The 14,992-nt window shown below is 57.6% G+C and overlaps 1 protein-coding gene across 1 annotated transcript in view; it reads left to right on the top strand.

Moving 5' to 3' along the window:
- The window catches only part of FBN3 (fibrillin 3), a 60,162-nt gene that overhangs the window by 12,101 nt on the left and 33,069 nt on the right, over positions 1–14,992 (top strand). Inside the window, exons 15-35 of the mRNA XM_060006460.1 lie at positions 69–344; positions 626–679; positions 2,227–2,352; positions 2,441–2,566; positions 3,734–3,853; positions 3,968–4,105; positions 4,215–4,265; positions 4,534–4,659; positions 6,417–6,641; positions 6,820–6,945; positions 7,297–7,425; positions 8,455–8,580; positions 9,478–9,603; positions 9,988–10,110; positions 10,280–10,405; positions 11,391–11,516; positions 12,868–12,990; positions 13,189–13,311; positions 13,787–13,912; positions 14,027–14,149; positions 14,675–14,797. Of these exons, the coding sequence (XP_059862443.1) occupies positions 69–344; positions 626–679; positions 2,227–2,352; positions 2,441–2,566; positions 3,734–3,853; positions 3,968–4,105; positions 4,215–4,265; positions 4,534–4,659; positions 6,417–6,641; positions 6,820–6,945; positions 7,297–7,425; positions 8,455–8,580; positions 9,478–9,603; positions 9,988–10,110; positions 10,280–10,405; positions 11,391–11,516; positions 12,868–12,990; positions 13,189–13,311; positions 13,787–13,912; positions 14,027–14,149; positions 14,675–14,797 (2,742 nt within the window). The remainder of the gene's footprint in view (positions 1–68; positions 345–625; positions 680–2,226; positions 2,353–2,440; positions 2,567–3,733; positions 3,854–3,967; positions 4,106–4,214; positions 4,266–4,533; positions 4,660–6,416; positions 6,642–6,819; positions 6,946–7,296; positions 7,426–8,454; positions 8,581–9,477; positions 9,604–9,987; positions 10,111–10,279; positions 10,406–11,390; positions 11,517–12,867; positions 12,991–13,188; positions 13,312–13,786; positions 13,913–14,026; positions 14,150–14,674; positions 14,798–14,992) is intronic.

Raw genomic sequence — 14,992 nt, 5'->3', positions numbered from 1 at the left:
GAGGGGAGGCGGCAAGGGCGGGTGGCGGGGGACTGGGACCTGCCGCAGTCGCCCACGGCCCCCCGCAGACATCGACGAATGCCAGACACCGGGCATCTGTATGAACGGCCACTGTACCAACACCGAGGGCTCCTTCCGCTGCCACTGCCTGGGGGGGCTCGCGGTGGGCGCTGATGGCCGCGTGTGCGTGGACACCCACGTGCGTAGCACGTGCTACGGGACCCTCAACAAGGGCTCTTGTGCCCGCCCCTTCCCCGGTGCCGTCACCAAATCCGAGTGCTGCTGTGCGAGCCCCGACCACGGGTTTGGGGAGCCCTGCCAGCTGTGTCCTGCCAAGAACTCCGGTGAGGGTCGGCTGCCCCACGTCCACCCGCTTTCCTTTAGTTCTTGCTTCTAGTTGATCACCCAGGGGGCAGGAGGGGACAGTGGGGGGGCGGCTTGGCTCCTATGGGGTGGGGGGGTGGGGATTTCTCTCCCCAAGAAGACACGGAAGGAAGTTGCTCTTCCCATTGGGGGGGGCATCTTAGTCCCAGACCCTCGCTCATCTCCAAGGGGCCACGTCTTGGGCGTGGTTTGGGTTCGGCAATGGCCACTGACCCCTCTCGCTCTGCTTCCGCCACTGCAGCCGAGTTCCAGGCCCTGTGCAGCAGCGGTCTTGGCATCACCACGGATGGCAGAGGTGAGCGGGGCAGTGCTGGGACAGAGGGGTGGGGTCGTGGTTGGGCACTGTCATGTCGCTGGGGCTGCCGTAACAAAGTACCACAGGCTGGGAGGCTTCAACAACAGACGTTTATTCTCCCACGGCTCTGGAGAGGCTAAAAGTCCGAGATCAAGGTGTGAGCAGGGATGGCTCTTTCCGGGGCTGTGAGGGAGAGTCTGTCCCGTGACTCTTCCACAGCTTCTAGCATTTCACTCTTAAATCCTCAGCAGGCAGAAGCATCACCCCGATCTCTGCGTTCATCTTTTTTTTTTTTTTTTAAGTTTACAATGTTGCGTTAGTTTCAGGTGTACAGCAAAGTGATACATACGTATCTAGTAGATACATACGTAGATACATACATATCTATTCTTTTTCAGATTCTTTTCCCTTATAGGTTATTAAAAATATTGAGTTCCCTGTGCTATACCGTAGTCCTTGTTGGTTATCTGTTTTATATATAGTATTGTGTATGCTATTCCGAAACTCCTAATTCATCCCTACGCCCTCTGTCTTCATCTTTTTTTTTTTCGCACCGTGCAGCTTGCGGGATCTTAGTTCCCCGAGCAGGGATTGAACCCGTGCCCTCGGCAGTGAAAATGCAGAGTCCTAACCACTAGACCACCAGGGAATTACTTCTCTGCCTTCCTCTTGACATGGGGTTCTCCTTGTGTGTCTGTGCCCAAATTTCCCCCTTTTATAAGGATACAGTCATATTGGAATGGATTGCGGGTCCACCCTAATGAACTCGTTTTAACTGGATCACCTCTGTAAAGTCCTTGTCTCCAAATAAAGTCACATGCTGAGATCCTGGGGGTTAGGACTCCAACCTGTGACACCATCCCTTCCTGAAACAGCCTTTCTGCCTGAGCAAGAAATAAAGATTTCCCATCCACTGCTAGGCCATCAGGGCAGGACAGATGTCCACCCCTCCCCCACCCCCTGTCAGTTAAAGGGACAGATTCTGGAGCCAGATGCGTGGGTTCGAATCCTGGCCCTACTATTTATTGATTGAATAACCTCAGGCAAGTTACCTAGCGTCTCTGTGCCTCCTTGTCTGTACAGTGGAGATAACGGTAAGACCCATTTCAGGGATGTTGTGAGGATCAAATGAGCTAATACGCTTGGCACAAAATAGTAAACATCCTATAATGGTAGTGATTATGATTGCACTTTTTTTTTCAAAATTATGTCGCTGCCGTATAAACATCTGTTCCGTGAGTTCCAAACTGGGGACAGTTTTGTCCCCCCTCCCGAGGGGCCATTTGGCAATGTCTGGACAGATATTGGGGAGGGTGCTACTGGCATCTCCTGGGTAAGGCTGGGAATACTGCTCAACATCCTACAATGCACAGGACGCCCCCCGTCACAGCAAAGGATGATCTGGCCCCAAATATCCACAGTGCTGAGAAACCCTGGTTTCAAGGGGAAGGAGGCAGGGTCTAGGCTGGAGCTCTGGCCCCGGGGGGCATGGCTTCTGGAGCCTCCAGGGAGCCAGGGCAGCTGCTGACGCCCTCCTCCTGGTGCAGACATCAACGAGTGTGCCCTCGATCCTGATGTCTGTGCCAACGGTATGTGTGAGAACCTGCGGGGCAGCTACCGTTGCATCTGCAACCTGGGCTACGAGGCAGCCGCAGCCGGCAAGGAGTGCATGGGTGAGCGTGCCCGGCAAGTGGACGGGCAGGTGGGTGGGCCGCCCCCACTGCACACCCCTCACCCCGCTCTCCCCCCCTCACCCTGCAGATGTGGATGAGTGTGCACTCAACAGCCTCCTGTGTGACAACGGGCGGTGCCGGAACAGCCCTGGCAGCTACAGCTGCTCCTGCCCCCAGGGCTTCAGCTTCTGGCAAGACACGGAGACCTGCGAAGGTACAGGGTCGCGGGGCACACAGCCACGCACACGTACATGCAGATACTTATGCACGCTGCGTGCTCTGGGTACACACATGCTCAAAGACGCATGTATACCTGCATTCACGCACACAGACACGCTCAAAGGCATACATGTATTCACAGTCTCACGGTTACACACACTCATAGGTACACACACAATACCCACATTCACACACTTATTCTCACACTTTACACGCATGCTCACAGCTGCAGTCACACCCTCAAAGGCACACCCTTATGCAGACCCTCAGACCCTCTGACATTCACACATGTGTGCATATGATCACTCAGTCACACACACCGGTACTCACACAAAACACACTCACATACCCATATTCACACTCACAGACATTCCCACAGCCACACACCCTCACGTGCACACTCTCAAAGATCTGTGTGTGCCCACGTTCTTTCACCCTTTCACACACTTAGGCTCACAGCCACACACACTTACGTGTGCAGTCACACACACCCTCGCATACCTGCACAGTTGTACACTCACATGCTCATACACACTCACGCTTATACACAAGAATACGTGCCCATCCTCCCTCTCCCACGCGTGCAGTCACTGACACATACACATGTTCAAGTGTGCATGCTCGCCATTGCCCACACACACGTTGTTGTGATGACCTTGCCCATCGCATAGATCCCTTGGCACTCACAGATGCCTGCACGCGCGCACACGCACACAGTCACGCACAAGCTTTTCGTCTGGCCCCAGCCCTCCCCTGGTCCTTTGTCTTCTTTCCAGCTGACACCCCTCCCCCACCCTGGCCACACCCAGGCCTCCATCCCCTCTGGGTTTTCCTCCTGCCTCTCACCTGTCTTGTGCCCTGACCGACCCTTTGAGGGCCACAATTCCCCACCGTGCCTATCCCTCTGCACTTTTACCTGTGTGCGCTCCCAGGACCCTGCACGTCAGCGTGCTTGTGCAGGTGCACAAGACGATTCAGTGCAAACTCAACGTGCGTCTGAGCCTGCGCAGTCCGTTCCTTGTATTCTGACCGCTTGCGCCTCCTGCCTCTGGACTTTGGCAGCCGTGGGGAGGAGGGGGCCCCTGGTCAGGTGGGGCTCCCCCTCCTGCAGCTCAGTACTCACTGTGGGGTGGGGCGGCTGGGGGGGGGGCCGTCCCTGCAGACATCGACGAGTGCCTGTCCAATCCGTGTGTGAACGGCGTGTGCCGCAACCTGGCCGGCTCCTACGCCTGCGAGTGCGCTCCCGGCAGCCGCCTGGGACCCTCCGGCACCGTGTGCTTAGGTGAGAGGCCCCACGGAGCAGCGGGGACCCCGACGCCCCGGAGTAGGCTGGGTCTATGCGGGTCGGCGTGCAGGTGTGGGCCCGCCAGGTGAGACAGCAAGCCCCTCCCCGCAGACAGCACCAAGGGCACCTGCTGGCTAAAGGTCCAGGATGGCCGCTGCGAGGCGAACCTGCACGGAGCCACCCTGCGGTCCGAGTGCTGCGCCACGCTCGGGGCTGCCTGGGGGAGCCCCTGCGAACGCTGTGACATGGGTAATGCCCTGAGGGGGGGCTCCGGGGGCTCCCACGCCATCGGGACAACTGGGGGGGGACAGATCCCCTGTGTTTGGGTGGAGAGAGTGACTCCTCTCCCCATCCACAGACCCCGCCTGTGCCCGTGGCTTCGCCCGCGTGAAGGGGCTCAGCTGCGAAGGTAACCCCCATCCCCACCCTCTTCGGTTCGCCCTCCAAGCCACGCGTGGACGAGTGTCATGGGGGCTGCCTGGGGCCCCTCCCTGAAGTCATTTGAGATCGAGACATTCTCCCTCCTTGGTACCTGGGTCTTCCCCGCGATCTGCCAGCCCGAGGCTGGCACTGCCCCTTCCCCCTCCCCAAGGACCACGTGGTGTCCTGAGGCCCCAGGGGAACAGCTTCTGGGAGCCTCCAGCCCTTGCCTCTCCTCCTTGTCTGCTGCTGCCCAGATGTGAACGAGTGTGAGGTCTTCCCGGGGGTCTGTCCCAATGGGCGCTGCCTCAACACCGCTGGCTCCTTCCACTGCGAGTGTCTTGAGGGCCTGACGCTGGATGCCACGGGCCGGCTGTGCGTGGGTGAGTGCGGGCTGGGTCCCCATGCAGGGCCCCCTGCCCTTCATTGCCTCCACTCCCGGCGGCTGGAGACCCCTCCTAGGAACAAGTGGGATCTCGGGGTTCCTCCAGGACCCTCTGCTCACTGCCCACCTCCTGCCCACGTGTCTCCAAAGACATTTGTTTTGGGGGATGCATCTTCTCAACTGCCCTTCTAAGGAAGCTCATTGCAGATGGCAAAGTCTCGTGGAATAATACTTGCAACCTTCGTTTATTCTTTCTTGTTAGCGAGTAAGGTTTACACGGGGGGATTTGAGCAGGAGGTGCCCCTAGCATGAGTGCTAAGTGATGCTGGTGAACCTTCCTCAGCACCCAGGGCTCAAACCCTCACCCTGAATGGCTTACCCTCAGTCTCAAAGGCTCTGAGATATTTTCCCCCTCGATGAGGGCCTCTTGCTTTGTCCCTATCAACATCTCGAACAGGACATTTCTTGGCCAAAAGCATGTGCCGGCCAGCAGGTAGTGCTCCGAGTTCTATCAGCTTTTCCTCCTGTAGTCCCATCAATCCATTGGTAGCCTCCTCGGGGTCACCTTGGAGCCTGGCCAACATCAGGCAGATGGGCCCTGATGACCCTTCTCAACTTCGATTTCCTTCTAAACTGAGCTTCAGGTGTGCAGCGGGTCTTCTTGCTGATTCCAAAAGGTGAGCAAGGAAAGAAAGTAACTGAGTAAAGAGAAAAAAGCCATTGCTGAATTCACGGCCGGGTGAAATGGCTCAGTCTGGTCAGCCCTGGACCAAGCCACCGGGTACACGGGAACTTAAGACAGATCCCTGTGTGTCACGGCGCTTCTGCTTATCTTTATTTTTTCCTAAAGATTCTGTAACAGGGTCTCATCCTCAAATGGACCCCCTTAAACGTATGTTCCTTTTGTAAAGAGTGAGAAGTTGTCTTAGACCAGGGATCAGCCAGCTGTTTCTGCAAATGTTTTCAGCTTTTGGGGCCTCACAGTCTGTTGCAGCTACTCAGCTCTGCCGTGTAGTGTAAGAACACCCACAGACAGTACAGAAACAAATGGATGTGGCTGTGTGTCAATAAAACTTTATTTACAAAAACAGGAGGCTGGCACCCCAGGCCGTAGTTAACCAGCCCCATTCTTAGACCCTCATGTCTGGTGCTGAGGAAGGCTTATCCACTCCCAGATTATTCTAAGGGAGTTTTACAGGTTAAACACACACACTCTGGAGCCAGATGGTCTGGTTTGAACCCCGCTCTACCTCTTACTAACTGGCCTCAGGTCAGCTACCTAACCCTTCTCTGCCTCAGTTTTCTTGCCTGTAAAATGGGCATGATGATAATATTTTCCTCTTGGTGTTATTTTGAGGATTCAATGGATTGATGAGCTTAGAACAGTGCCCATCACATAACAAGCACCTAGCAGTGCAAGTTATTATCGTGTAAGTTTTGGATGATACCATTATTCAAATGTAACTGTTGGATGATATCATTTTTAAAATGTAACTGTTGGGAATTCCCTGGTGGTCCAGTGGTTAGGACTCGGTGCTCTCACTGCTGGGGGCCCCAGGTTCGATTCCTGGTCAGCCACGCAGCACTGCCAAAAAAAAAAAAAGAAGTATTGGATGATATCGAATCTCAGCATAAGGAAGTCACTCTTCCCGTTGGGGAGGAAGTTTCAGAAGAAGCTGCTGAAGGAGGCCCTAATGCCTGTCCTGGCAGGCACAGTGTAGCAGGGACAGGACTGGTGACTGCCCCTCCTTGCAGATGTGCGCCTGGAGCTTTGCTTCTTGCATTGGGATGAGGATGAATGTGGGGCCGCCCTGCCCGGCAAGTACCGGATGGACGTCTGCTGCTGCTCCTTGGGAGCCGCGTGGGGGGCCGCGTGCGAGGCGTGCCCTGAGCCTGAGTCCCCAGCGTTTGCCAGCCTGTGTCCCCGGGGGCTGGGCTTTGCCAGCCGGGACTTCCTCTCAGGCCAGCCCTTCTATAAAGGTGTGTTTGGGCTTAGGGAACCTGGTGGATGGGGAGAGGGCACAGTGTGGGTAGAGGCCTGGAGATGGGACGTGTGTTTGGGAGAGAGCAAACATCTGTGGCCAGAGGGGTGAACGCTCAGGAGGTGGGGACCCAGAGACATCGGGGCGGCGTGACATTTTGTGCTCCCATGCTGCAGATGTGAACGAGTGCAAAGCCTTCCCCGGGCTGTGTGCACACGGCACCTGCCGCAACACCGTGGGCAGCTTTCGTTGCTCTTGTGCTGGGGGCTTTGCCCTGGACGCCCAGGAAAGGAACTGCACAGGTACGTGCCCGCGTCTGCCTCCTGGGCGGTTGGGGGGCGCCTACAGGGATGGGGGCCATGAACTAGAGGCACCTGAAAGACAAGAACTGGCCTTTTCCTGCCTGTCTACCTGCCTGCTCTGTGACCGAGGACAGCTCAACACCCTCTCTGGGCCTTCAGGATTCCAGCTATAAAAGGAGGGGCTGGCAGAGGTGGCCTCCAGGGGCCTCCAGGCTGGAAGGAAATTCCCTACCCTCGTCTGGGGTGCAGTCACGGCACCTCTGTTAACCTGGGTTCAGCAGCTTGGGGCTCCTGTGCACCCCTGGGTGTTTGCAGATGTGGAGGCCCGGCCCGTGCCCACTCTCTCCACAGACATTGACGAGTGCCGCATCTCCCCTGACCTCTGCGGCCAGGGCACCTGCGTCAACACTCCGGGCAGCTTCGAGTGTGAGTGTTTCCATGGCTACGAGAGTGGCTTCATGATGATGAAGAACTGCATGGGTAGGCAGCCACCCCGGGCAGGGTGATGCTCGGGGGTCTCGGGGCCGAGCCGAGGGATGGGGGTGACATTGCTGTGATGGATTTAGGTGGAGGGGGCCGGAGTGGGGAGGAGCCATGATCCAGCTGGGACACAGCGAGTGTGGGCGTCATCCCTGTAGGCTGCTGGACATTGGGTGTGGCATTCAGATGAGAAGCCTGGGAACCAAGATTCGGGCAGGCCTCCCGGGGGGGTCGTAGCATGAGAAGAGGAGGGGGCCCGGGACAGAGGAGCCTCTTCCCCTTTCATTCACTTTTTCATTCAGTGAACATTTCATGTGCATCTACTCAGGGGAACCACAGAGAGCTCGGCAGCAGAGGGCCATTTTCTCTGAGCTCGTGACCTAATGGGGAGATAGATGTTTAATAAAATAAATCTCTGGACAAATGCAAAATAAACAGCCACTGTCATAAGCACTTGAAAGGGCCGTATGGTGCAGTGGGAGCGTAGACCCCTAGGATGTATCCCATTCTGTGGGGCTGAGAGAGTGGGAGTAGAGGTGAAGAGGGGCTGAAGAGCGGCTTGAAGAAAGAACAGTGCATGCAAAGGCCCTGGGGTGGACGTGAAGGTTAGAAGGAGCTGCTGTGTGGAGGGCCGGGTGGGAGGGGGAACAGCACCTGAGGGGTGGAAGGAGGCCCGTGAGGCTGGAGTGGGAGGAGAGTGGGGGTGGGTGCTGAGGTCCCCCACTCCCTGTGCTGATGCCTGGAGGAGCTGGGCCTTGCCTTCCCTCTGTGTCCTCCAGGGGGCGCTTCTCAGGGCCTCCTTCAGCTCCAGGAGTGTCAGCCTGTGTCCCTGATAATTCTGAGAATTCCAGCTTCCCTCCCAGTCTGACTCCCATGGGTCACCCAAGTCCCCAAACTCCAGGCCCTTTCGGCTTCAGCCAGGGTGACAGGGTTGGGGGAGAGGGGCACAGGGAGAAGCTTCCACAAGCCACATCACACCCTGCCAGGTCAGCGTCCTCACACCTCCTCTCTCTCTCTCCACACGCCCAGACGTGGATGAGTGTGCCCGGGACCCACTGCTGTGCCGGGGAGGCACCTGTACCAACACAGATGGGAGTTATGAGTGCCAGTGCCCCGCTGGACATGTGCTGGTGGCCAAGGGCACTGCTTGTGAGGGTGAGTGTGGGCTGCATGAGGGAGATGATGGGAGTGTGTGTTTGTGCATCTCCCTCAGTACATACTTATGTATATGTGTGCACACGTGTGTCAGTCTCTATGCATGTGAGCGGTTGCATGCATGAGGTAGCATGGGTGCAGGGCATTGTGTGTCCGTGTGATATGACGTGAGGCGGAGGAAGTGTGTATTTGTGTGTCTGTGTGAGCATGCAGGTGTGTATCTGGGAATGTGTACAAGAGTGAGTGTGTGCATGGGTGTTTATATGTGAGTCTGTGAGCGTGTGTCTACACAAGGATGCGTGTTCTTATGTGAGGGGATGTGGTGTTTGTGCATCTACATGAGCTTGTGAGAGAATGTGTGTCTAGGTGTGGATGTGTGTTTGCACACGGGTGGGTGTGTTTGTGAACGGGGCTGTGTGCATGTGGGTGTGGGTCGAGGGTGAGTGTGTTTGCATATGAGTGGATATGAAGTGTATTTGAGTCTTATGAGTGTGCATGTGGCTGTGAAGGTGTGTCTACTGAGGGTGATTGTGTTTGCATGTGAGTGGGTGTGAGGGTGTGTTTGTGTGTGAGCTGTGTGCACGTAGGTGCATGGATCAGGGTGTGGGTGTTATCTGCTGAGGGTGTGTTTTGGGTGAGTCTTGTGGGTGTGCACGTGGTCTTGTGGGTGTGCACGTGTGTGGGCACGTGGATCTGGGTGTGGGTGCGTGTTTGTACAAGGGTGAGGTGTGGACTCACACCTATGGTGGCGTGTGGATGCCAGGAGCATGAATGTATCGGAGTGCACACGTGTCCCAGTGCCTCGGGGTCCTGCAGATGGCGGCTGAACACAGGCCGGGCCTTCCTGGGGCCCCTCCCCTACCTGCTGTCCCCACCAGCCATGTGCTCCCCCTGCAGACATTGATGAATGCTCCCTGAGTGACGGCCTGTGTCCCCACGGCCAGTGCGTCAACGTCATCGGTGCCTTCCAGTGCTCCTGCCACGCCGGCTTCCAGAGCGCACCTGACCGCCAAGGCTGCGTGGGTGAGACCGCGCCCGCCCCCAGCCCCAGCCGAGGCCCCCACTACCACAGCAGTCTCTCCAAGTCCCTGCCTCTGCTGGCCCCGCCCCCTAGTCAGACCCCTGCTTGACCCGCCCCCGCCACGCCCCCACCTCCCCCTGCCTCCCATCCCACCACGCCCCTACCTCGCTCCCGCCATGCCCCGCCTCGCCCTGCCTCCCGCCCCGCCACGCCCACCCACCTCGCTCCCGCCATGCGCCTACCTCGTCCTGCCTCTCGCCCTGCCTCTCGCCCTGCCACGCCAACCCACCTCGCTCCCACCACACCCCACCTCGCCCTGCCTCCCACCCCGCCACGACCCCCACCTCACTCCCGCCACGACCTCTACCTCGCCCTGCCTCCCGCAGACGTGGACGAATGCCGCTCTGGGAACGGTGGGTGCCACGTGCACTGCATTAACACCGAGGGCAGCTACCGGTGTGGCTGCGGACACGGCTACTCGCTGATGCCTGATGGGAGGGCGTGTGCAGGTGGGTGGGCGTGGCCCCCTCCCTCCGCGTGGGATGGGGAACACGCCTTTCCTGACCCAGACGCAGCTGGCCAGACCCGGGACAGGCCGCTGACCCTGCAGCAGGGTCCCTGGGACTCCCCCTCCATCCCTGCCTGCCTGCAGCCCAGCCCCCCACCCTGCTCCCCCAGACGTGGACGAGTGTGAGGAGAACCCGGACATCTGTGACGGGGGCCAGTGCATCAACGTGCCGGGGGGTCACCGCTGCCTCTGCTACGACGGCTTTGTGGCCACACTGGACATGAGGACGTGTGTAGGTGAGGAGCTGGGACTACATACAGGTGGAGGAGGCAGCTTCACAATTCACCCACCAGGCCTTCCACAAGGAGGCCACGTGGGCAAGACAGACGACAGTCCCATCCCCGTCACACGCGGGCAGGGGAGATGAGGCTTTGCACTTGGCAGTCTGCTCCTGGCCACCTGTGCCTAGAGCCCCTGCACCAAGACCCGTGGGATCTCATTCACAGCAGCAGAGGCCCTTGAACCTTGTTATTTTATGAACAGTTATCGAACACTTACCGTGTACCCTGTGCACGCAGAGGCGTGTGCCCTGTTCTGAAAGCAATGTATAGGATCACTGCAGACCAAGGGGTTTTCTGCAGAGGAAGGTGAGCTAGATGGAAAGACACTGTGTTCTCTGAGCCCTGCTTGGGGATCCAAGCTGTTTGGGCCGTGATCACCGTCCTGTCCTGGCTGCAGGTCATCACGGGGCCCAGGGAGCAGATGTCTACTGGGTGCCCCATCAGGGCAGAGCTGGGGCCAGTGTGAGGAAGTACCAGGAAGTAAAAAACATAACCCTCCCAGGGAGATGTGTCCAGCCCGGGGCAGCTTAAAGCATTCCCGATCACAGGTGTCTTAGGAAACACTGAAGAAAAGGGGGCTTAGGACCAAGTTAAATAGGAAATGCTGCTTCCTCCATCCCTTCTTGCAGATCCACGTTGGCATAAAGGCTCTGAAAAGGCCTGCAGGAGAAAAATATCCAGTTAGCTTTGTTTAACTCAGCGTTGTCTAAATGTATTGGTATAAAATCCTTTTGGGAATGCATGTCTGGTGTGTTCCACGGAATATGTGCTGTAGACTGTTGACTGAACATTCGCGGCTGCCCAGCGGTGGAATTGGGGGAGTTCCCCACTCCTGAAGATGGGCAAAGAGAACCCCGATGCAGGGGACCCATGTGGCAGGGCACTTAGCGATGCTGCTGCATCCCCACCCTCACCTGCTTCCTCTCTTGTCATCCCACAGACGTGGACGAGTGTGACCTGAACCCCTACATCTGCCTCCATGGGGTCTGCGAGAACACAAGGGGTTCCTTTGTCTGCCACTGCCAGCTGGGTTACGTCGTCAGGAAGGGGGCCACGGGCTGCTCCGGTGAGCTGGTGGTCAGTGGAGCAGGCGAGGGGGCCCCCGAGGGGCCAACTTAGGGTTCGTGGGGTCTGCCCCATCCCTTGGAGCAGATTACAGCCAGACCTCATTCTTACACATTTCCACTGGTGGGGCCTCACGTTAAAGCAAAACTTAGGATCCGATCACGTGCTCCTGGGGCTCCCTTAACAGCTCTGCCGGGGGGAGCTCTGGGTCCCTTTGTATCCACACCAGTTCCCAGAGCATGCTAGCCTGATGCTCTTAAGTGGTACAGGGATGAACATTTAAACACTTCCGTAGTTCTTGTTTCAGCCTCCCAGGATTGCTGAACCCCCTGACCACAAACCTGGTGCCTCAGAACCACAGAAATCTACTCTCTCTAGAATTAACAGTTCTGGAGGCCAGAGTCTGAAATCATAGTGTCGGCAGGGTTGGTTCCTTCTTGGGGCCCCAGATGGAGAATCTCTCCCATCCCTCTCTCCTCACTTCTGGTGGTGGCCATTGGTCCTTGGCGTCCTTGAACACACCATTCCAATCTCCACGTCCATCATCACAGGGTGTTCTCCTCTCTGTGTCCAAATTTCCCTCTTCTTATGAGGATGCCAGTCATTGGTTTTGAACCCACTGTAATCCAGGATGAGCTCATCTGATTTTGGTTACACCTACAAAGACCCTATTTCCAAAAAAGGCCACATTCAGAGGTTCTGGGAGTTAGGATTGGAACACATTTTTTTGGGAGAACATAATTCTACCTGCCATAATTACATAGTTATTTTAATGCATACTGGAAAGAAACCTTGGAAAACAGTATCAAACCCGTGATTTCTTAGAGATCGTTGTTATTCTTCTTTTAAAATATGTTCACGTGAGTAAAAATGGGAGACAGTGTAAAGAAACTTTCAGCGAACAGCAGTTCATTTAGGCGGTGTATGAACATGGCCGAGATAAGTGTGATGCAAAATTGGTTGAGGATTAGACACACTGCTTTAGAAGGAAATCCTGCTTTAGAGAGGGAGCGTGTGCATTAGGACAGTTCCTCTTAGCGTCTGCCCTAAGTCTCTCATGCTGCCATTTCAGACCATTTCTGGGCGCTTCTGGGAGTCATGCCCTGTTGGGTTTGGGGGTTTTCCTCTTGGGCTCTGGGTGAAGGGGGAAGCTCCCGCAGTGGTGTGGGGACATGTCTGGGCCAGCCCTGCCCTAGGGAAGATCCTTGCTCTCTCCCTTGCTCCTGCACTGAGTCTTGCCACTCTGTACCTGAAGCCCTATTTCTACTGGGCCCAGGTTTCCCGGGGGTGTTGCATCCTCCAGCCCCTCTCCTGGTCCTGCCCCTCCTATGCCTGGGTCCCTCTCCTCTCAGATGTGGACGAATGTGAGCTTGGGGGACACAGCTGTGATGGTCACGCCTCCTGCCTCAACGTCCCTGGGAGTTTCAGCTGCAGGTGCCAGCCAGGCTGGGTGGGGGATGGCTTCGAATGCCACGGTGAGTGCCTGAGGGCCGGAGGTCCGGGCAAGAGCTGTAGAGGTAGGTGGGGCGGTGCAGGGGGAGGCAGGTGGCAGGGAGGGGTGGCTGGGCTCAGGCCTGTCCAGGGGGGCCGGTCAGGGCTGGGGTTGGAGGGTCTGCCTCCCTGCAGCCCCTCAGTGCACACACCCAGGGGACTCCGGGTCCCATCTCCTGCAGACCTGGATGAATGCGCCTTCCAGGAGCATGGGTGCAGCCCGAGAGCTGACTGCCTCAACACCCCCGGCTCCTACCGCTGTGCCTGCCCCCAGGGCTTTGCTGGGGACGGCTACTTCTGCGAAGGTGAGGTCAGGGGTTAGGATGGGAGGGCTGGAGGGGCCCGAGAGGCACAGCCATGGGGGCTGGATTCCAAGGTGGCCACAGTGGTCAGTTGGCTTCCCGACTTGCACTGATCCACCCACCCACCCCGTGGGTGCCGGAGAGGACATGCCTTCAGCATTTGGGGCCACAGGCCAGAGCCTGAGTCCCTGGAGGCAGTCTTCTCCCCTGGACTCAGAATGCATGGAGCCTTATGGATGTGGGGAACAGGAGAACTTGCTTACTTCCTGGCGGCCCTCCACCCCAGATCCTGAGTGACCAGGTCCCCTATCTGCTCCCTGGCCCTGACTTGGTCACCTGCCCTCCAAGTTCCCCGGGCTACTTGCCAGCTCCCTGGAACCCTGGGTGACTGAAGGATTTGAATGACAGGCGCCACCTGCCCACCCTGAGTGGGTTCTGGCCAGCTAACCCCCAGCCCTCTGTCTCTGGGTCCCCTTAGACAGGGACGAGTGTGCGGAGAATGTGGACCTTTGCGAGAATGGGCAGTGTCTCAATGCCCCCGGGGGGTACCGCTGTGAATGCGAGATGGGCTTCAACCCCACCGAGGACCAGCACGCCTGCCAGGGTGAGGTCTGGGGCTGCTGGGGTGTGGGCGGGTCCCTGGAGCCGCTGGCACTGGGGGTGACAGGAGCAGGATGCCAGGTGGGCTGGGCTGCGCTGAGCTGGGGTCCCCCCCCAGATGTGGACGAGTGTGTTCTCGGGAACCTGTGTGTGTTCGGGAGCTGTGAGAACCTGCCAGGCATGTTCCGCTGCGTCTGCGATGAGGGCTACGAGCTGGACCGCGGAGGTGGCAACTGCACAGGTGTGGGGTCCATGGGGCTGGGGAGGGGGCGTGCAGCTCATGTGTCCCAAACAGGGTTCAGCAGTAAATATTTTCAGGTTTCGGCCATACAGTCTCTGCCCTGTTGCTCGGAAACAGACACAGGCGATAAGTGAATGAATGAGCGTGCCTGTGTGCCAATAAAACTTTATTCACACAAACAGATAGGGGGCCGGATTTGGCCCACAGGTTGTAGTCTGCCAGCCCCTGGCTCAAAACATGTCCTGAATGTTGCTTTTTGTAGCTTAGCTCGTGGAATCTGGGGCAGGGAGAGCTGTCAAGGGCAAACCTCCAGGCCAAGTAGAACAGAGCAGGGGAGGGCGTGGGGTCGCCTGGGACAAGGCAGACCCCAGAGGCTGCTGTCCCATCAGACTTTCTTCCCGGGGGAGGATGTGACCTGGCCCCTAAGCCTGGCCCCCAACAGCCAGGGCTCGACTCCCTGGGAAGAAGGCAGGAGGGAAGTGGGTCAAGGGAGGGCTCCCTGCTGACGGTGCCCCCACCCCACAGATGTGAATGAGTGTGCAGACCCCGTGAACTGCATCAACGGCCTGTGTGTCAACACCCCCGGCAGCTACCTCTGCAACTGCCCCCAGGATTTTGAGCTGAACCCCAGCGGGGTGGGCTGCGTGGGTGAGCACGCACTCCACTCCGGGTGGGGCTTTGGGGTCAGTGGGCTGGATGGGGCCATAGCCTGGGTCACCCAGATCCACCTGCTCCTGACACACAGGCCCTTGGCCAGAGTGATCATCCCGATCGTCTGTTGAGATACAGCCTTCTGCTCTAGACAGACGGACAGACACCTGCATAGAGTCACACATGCACACA

Source organism: Delphinus delphis, chromosome 3 (genome assembly GCF_949987515.2).
Source record: "Delphinus delphis chromosome 3, mDelDel1.2, whole genome shotgun sequence".
Taxonomy (NCBI): Eukaryota; Metazoa; Chordata; class Mammalia; order Artiodactyla; family Delphinidae; genus Delphinus; species Delphinus delphis.
The sequence above is the reverse complement of the archived record's forward strand: the minus strand, read 5'-3'. Positions and strand labels throughout refer to the sequence as shown.